The sequence below is a fragment of the Meleagris gallopavo genome, chromosome 4 (genome assembly GCF_000146605.3).
Source record: "Meleagris gallopavo isolate NT-WF06-2002-E0010 breed Aviagen turkey brand Nicholas breeding stock chromosome 4, Turkey_5.1, whole genome shotgun sequence".
Lineage (NCBI taxonomy): Eukaryota > Metazoa > Chordata > Aves > Galliformes > Phasianidae > Meleagris > Meleagris gallopavo.
Genome location: NC_015014.2, coordinates 2,276,694 through 2,282,693, shown reverse-complemented (window position 1 = coordinate 2,282,693; position 6,000 = coordinate 2,276,694). Strand labels below are relative to the sequence as shown.

Genomic DNA, 6,000 nt, shown 5'->3' with positions numbered 1-6,000 from the left:
AAAGGTGTAATTTCACACAGGATATTGGCCTAGATATAGGCCTTTTCCTATCACATAACACAAGATTAGATTATTTCACATCCTTATCTTGAGATTTTAACTTGAAAGTAATGATTAACAAAGCAGATACGAACCCTTAGAGGCCTATTTCAGTAGAAACTGAAGTAAAAAAATTTATCAGATCGTAAACATTACAAGGCAATTTGACACTCAGGTATATCCTTCATGGCATAAGGAAACATTTTACTCCATGCCTATTAATTCTTAGTCCTATGATGATTTTAATATCTTAATGTTAAGATGTAAATTTAATGTTGGTGGAAAATGCGTGTGTGCTGATCACAGAATCCCAGGATGGCTGAAGCTGGCAGGGCCCAGTCCCGGCTGCAGCAGGGCCACCCATAGCAGCTGCCCAGGCCCATGTCCGGGTGGCTTTGGGAGATTTCCAAGGAGGAAGGGACTCCACAGCCTCTTTGGGCAGCCTATGCCAGGACTCCAGCACCTGCATGGCACAAGTGCTGCCTGGTGTTCAGACAGCACCCCTTACGTTTCATTTTGTGCCCACTGACTCTTGTTCTGGCACTGGGTATTGCTGAAAAGAGCTCAGTTCTGTCCTCTTTGCATCCTCCCTTCAGGTATTTGTATGCATAGAAGAGATCACCCTGAGACTTCTTTTCTCCAGGATGAACAGTTCCAGCTCTCTCAGCCTTTGCTTGTATGAGAGATGTTCTAGCCCTTTAATTATCTCATAATCAAACTTAATCATCATTTAGTTATATTTTGATTAAAGAAAAAAATAAAAAACAAAACCCCAAGCCAGTAAAACAAATTCAATTAGAAATGGTAATATAATAATTCTAGTTATGCATTGCTTTGCTTTCAAGATATTAGTCTGTACATTAACATAGCAAATTAGTTTTAGTAGATTCACATTTATGTGAAAGGTCTTATGCCTCCTTATGCTTAATAAGTAAAAGCAGAAATACTTACTTCATAAAGTCCTGATATCAATTAGAAATAGAACATTGAAACATGGAAGGCCAGCACGGATTGTTTTCACCCATACCATGTGCACTTTCTGCACCTTTGGCTGTACTCATTCACTGTTCTGTATGAGTCAACCAATAAAAACAATAACCAACTAATAATAAGAATAGACACTAAGCTAACCAACTACAAAAGCCAAAACCTAAAATCCTTACATTTCAAAAGTACACTTTTTGGTGGAGTCAAAATAGATTTGATTGTATTTTACTACACTGTAATACTTACCAATGTCATCATCTGTCCTGTCTATTGGGTCTTTCTCCAAGCAATCTCTGACAATATCTCTACTCATCAAAGGATCTGATGCCCTTTCAATGTCTTCTTCATCATCATCATCCTCAGAATCCACTGCTGTCTCTGGCAACCCACTGAGATCCATATCACCAGCCTCACTTTCTGTAGCCTAAATTCAAGTATAAACATTTTTTTTTTTTGAAGTATTCAAATATGCTCGACACTGCTCCAGTTTCCCACTTAGTACATAGACATAAATTCTATTTAATCTCTCAACTGATTTTATATATATATTTTTATTTCTTTTTAAAACAACTAATCATTAATCAACCCCAGAACAATGTTTATACAGCTTCCAACATATTTTAATCAGTCATACATAAACAGGATTCAACATACATTATTTAATTAGCATGTCCCGAGGGAACTGAAAGCAATTTATCCCAAGAAATTTTTCCTCAAAATAGACAAAAAATAGATAAAAAGAAAATCAAAACAGTTAATTTAAAACATTTTATGTTCCTGCCCCAACATTAAATTTTCAGACATTTATGAATGCAATCTTCTAATGAGAAAGTTTTAAGCTATGGCTTGACAAAATCAAGTTTTTTCAGATGTTGTATGAATGCAAAAAATGCCTCTGTGTCTTTAAAAATACGACATAGGACAAACACAGACACCAAAGCCTGTTTCATTGCTGTGATTTACATAAATCTGTCTAAAAATATAAAAAGAAAAAAATTGATTGCCCTTTAAACACAGAGAAGGTAAGACAAATTATAGTTGTATTTCAATAGAATGAGCTTCTATACTTTTGCCTGACTAGGCATGGCTGACTTTTGTTACTTTAATGACATCGTATACAACCTCCTTGCAAGTGATGGCACATGGCTGGAGAGGGATCAGACCTACCAGCAATGCTCCTACACACCTCAACCCTACAACATAACAACACGTGTTTGTAGCAAGCTTTCACACTATCATCTGCTAACACGAAAATCATCATAGCAGCACCCAGGCAATATTCATATTATTCTTACTATGCTTTTAAAAGGAGAAAGAAAAGAAAAAAATGCTGAGCATTCCTGAAACAGGATAAAGAAGGCTGTTATCAGCATACAAAGAAATCACAAAAATGCAATACTGCTAGCAGTGCTTTCATTAGCAGTCTTGCTGTGTTTAACATCAACGCTCCCTATGATACATTTTAAGCAGTTGCTCTGACTACTCTTACAAAACACATTTCATCAAAAAAGACTGGTGGAAAAATTAGCGATGATGAGTCAGTAGACTCGCAGCTTATGACACGGATCTGTCAGAATAAGTCTCCAGCTGTGACAATTCCAGAGATAGTGTGACTAATTCACAAGTTGGTTTTGCAAATCCTCCCTTTACTAATGAGTGCCACTCTTACCTGCTCAGAATAAGCTTTCTCAAAAGCAGGATGGAAAGCTGAATACAAAATTAAGCTTAGTCACACAGCGCTAACATACAAGAGGTACTCTGGAATCCAAGAAAATTCCACATACTGTACAAAAAAATTCTGTTTTGTTTAAAAAAAAAAAAAGTTGACTGCCCACTTTCAGTTTATTGCTTTAGGATAGAAGCCCTAAGAAAAAAAGGACAAATTACAAATACTAAAAAAAAAATTAAATGCGGCTTTGTATTCAGAAAATACCTTAAACACTGTAACTAAAGGATGCAACTATTTCCTGAGGGATGATCACATCTTACTGAGCTAATTAAATCCTTGTAGCAACCAAAGTCATTGACAGAAGCAGGAACAGTTGCTTTGTCATTCAGATAGTTTAATAGTTATCAGTAAGTACAAATCCTTGAAACTCAGAACTGAACACAGCAATCACAGAGAGCAGCAGTAAAATGTAAGACATCTTACCATGCAAGAGAAAGATGCACTTTTTCAAGCATCATGTAGTTAACACACAAAAGTCAGCAAGGGAAGAATATGCAGCTTTTGCATGTAGGCAATACACATTTGTTGCAGAAAACATAAAGAACCTCTTCCCACAAATACGCCTTCCCACTTCACATATGCAAAAGTTTTGCATGAGTTTTGCTATGTTATGTAGAATAACTGGGTATGCCTTCACGTTAGAAGCACACATCCACGTATCTACTCGAAATAAATTAGTTGCTTAAGGCTTAATAACATTAAATGTAACATCAAGTGTTCAGTGTCCTCTTAACTGCCACACCGAACCTCGTCTCAATCTAGTTCCACTTTTTTACTCCACCGTGAGTTAGAAAATGCAGTGTCTGCATAGGAACTTTTAGTTATGGAAATAACAGCTATACATTTGTGTAAGACTAGAGGAAAATTAGTGAGGTCCGCTGGGGTTAGGGGCTTCTTTGTCACAAGAGAAAATCCAGAAAACAAGATGCATATCCTGCAGAGTTTATCCCATGCTCAGTGGTGAGGCTTGAAGATTTCCAAGGCATTTTTAACAAGGATGAAATACACCTCAGAACACTGTACACTGTCATAGGTACATGTTGAATCCTTTACCCTCATGCACTCTTTTTACATTTATGTATGAAAAATTGGTTGCAGCTTAAATTCAAGAGAATGTCTCTCCAAAATCGGAATACCAGAAGCCATGAAAATTTTCTTCACGGTTGAAAAAATGTCACGAAAAATTTGCTGAAGCTTCCAAAGGAATCATGCAACAGTGACAGCCTAGGATTTCATTTGTCACATCACCAACAAGAAACTCAGGAGGCTGAGATTCTCAACCTCGAGGCGAAGTGTTATTTCGCTTTCAATGCATGAAGAGACCTACCTATTTCTAAGCTGTGCCCAATAAGACTAATAATGAAGTGATACAAAAATGCCTGCTTCATTCGCTGCGTCCAAGACCAAAGGTTGTTCTAAATTTAAGTGGTAAAAGTTAATTAAGTACATATAGTAAAATGAAGACAGAAATATGAAAAGTAAAAGCACACTGAGTAAGTTTTCCTCAGATAGCCATTGCCTCTTAGAATTATTTTTGCAGGGAAAAATATTAATGAAAAGACTGTCATTCTCATTTGGCCCAACATGGCAGACTAGAGAATGAAGACCTTGTTGGTTTTGTTTGACTGTGAGGAAAGTGATTAAGTCCAACTTTTCTGGAGGTAACACGAGCATCACATGAGAAGGGATGGACAACATGAACAGCTAAGGAAGATGACTGCTTTTACGTTCTCCTCCAACTGATTTGGATATCTGTCAGGGAACAGGTGAGAAGAGGTCAAGGGGACATGTGCTCACTCAACAAATCTGTTTCTTTATAATCAAGCAGCTCTCAGGGTAACTACTTCCTTGCTCAGTGCCTGCACACACACCAAACACATATTCTTTACTTTGGGGTAAAGAAAGAACAGAGTAGTTCAGTTCAAGAGAATCATCCTGGAGGTGTTCGTGGCCAGGCTGCTTGGGTTTTTGAGAAAACTGGTCTATCAGGTGTCCCAGAACTGTGGACAATATTCAAGGGAAGAGAATGGAGAAATGTTCCACCTTTTAAGGTGAAAAAAGAGAAAAGAAATTCATCAATTTTAAAGAATGAATGCCCCTCTGTGACCAGCACTAACAGAAAAACACAGAATATGCAAATGTGCAAGAGAAAATAGTGGAGAAAAATCAAAACTGTTATTGTGCAGATCAAAAGCAGGTTCATCTATGTCGTATTTCTAGTTAATAAAGAAAACAGACAAGCCTCATTCAAAAATATCCCACTCCTTTTTTTTAATCATTGTCATTATCACAGTCAAAGGGCTGAAAGTACACAGGAAAAGTGAAACGAAGAATGTTTATTAGCAAAAATATTCCTTTTTGACTTTTTAGTCAAAAACACCAAGGATACTGACACTACAATATCAATAAACTGCTATGAAATTCAACCCCTATAACTAATTGTAATATGAAATTGAGTGTTATACAATTATTGTAATACACATTGCAATCAATTTTAACTACTGCAAACATACAAATCTTACACAACTTTAAGGCTGTCCAATTATTTTCTGAAACTGCACTGCCAAGAGGGCAGGTGGCCATGAAAATCCTACACAGACCTTGCTTCAAAGAGGACCAGTATCAGACTCATGGGAAAACAAAGCTGACATCTTGACAATATCCTAGTGTACAGGCATCCTGGGAGGGTCGTGGAAAGGATGTTACCCACTTCCTTTACTGCTGGGAGAGTTTGGGACAGATGGGAGGGCACACAGGGCCAACGGGAAGCCCTCAGTCTAAGGACAGGATAAGGTAAAGAAAGGCTGACGAAGGAAAGACCTCCAACAACACAATGCCTTCCCAAGAGAGAGAGGGGAAGCCACAAATTCACGGGCTTAAATCACACTCTCTAAGCAGGATCATCAGCTGATGATAAACATGTCAGGGATAGGAAGCATTTAAAAAGTGTATAGGAAGAGATACATGACTAAACAGGAGAAGCTGCAACGCAAGGCAAAAGCAAAGTATTGTTCTTGACCAACACCAGTTTGCACACAAGCTACCAACACTCTGCATCCCCTTCCTCTGCAGCCACATTACAGTCCCTCTGTGAACTGATTTCCTAAAATAAAAGTTCCAGCGTTTAACGCCTTACTGATGGGCACCTGAAATGTATTTTTAGACTTAGGTGAGGCAAAGACAAAGGATTACTTGTCTTATTTTGGTAAATAATTCTTGTCTTAAAAAGAAGTTCTTTCATGTGC

General features: G+C 37.5%; 1 protein-coding gene across 8 annotated transcripts in view; it reads right to left on the bottom strand.

Moving 5' to 3' along the window:
• The window catches only part of RAPGEF2 (Rap guanine nucleotide exchange factor 2), a 122,099-nt gene that overhangs the window by 37,420 nt on the left and 78,679 nt on the right, over nucleotides 1-6,000 (bottom strand). For all 8 annotated transcript variants that reach the window (XM_010709445.3, XM_031552999.1, XM_019614435.2 and 5 more), the window contains one exon: nucleotides 1,273-1,450. In XM_010709445.3, coding sequence (XP_010707747.1) covers nucleotides 1,273-1,450 — 178 coding nt within the window. The remainder of the gene's footprint in view (nucleotides 1-1,272; nucleotides 1,451-6,000) is intronic.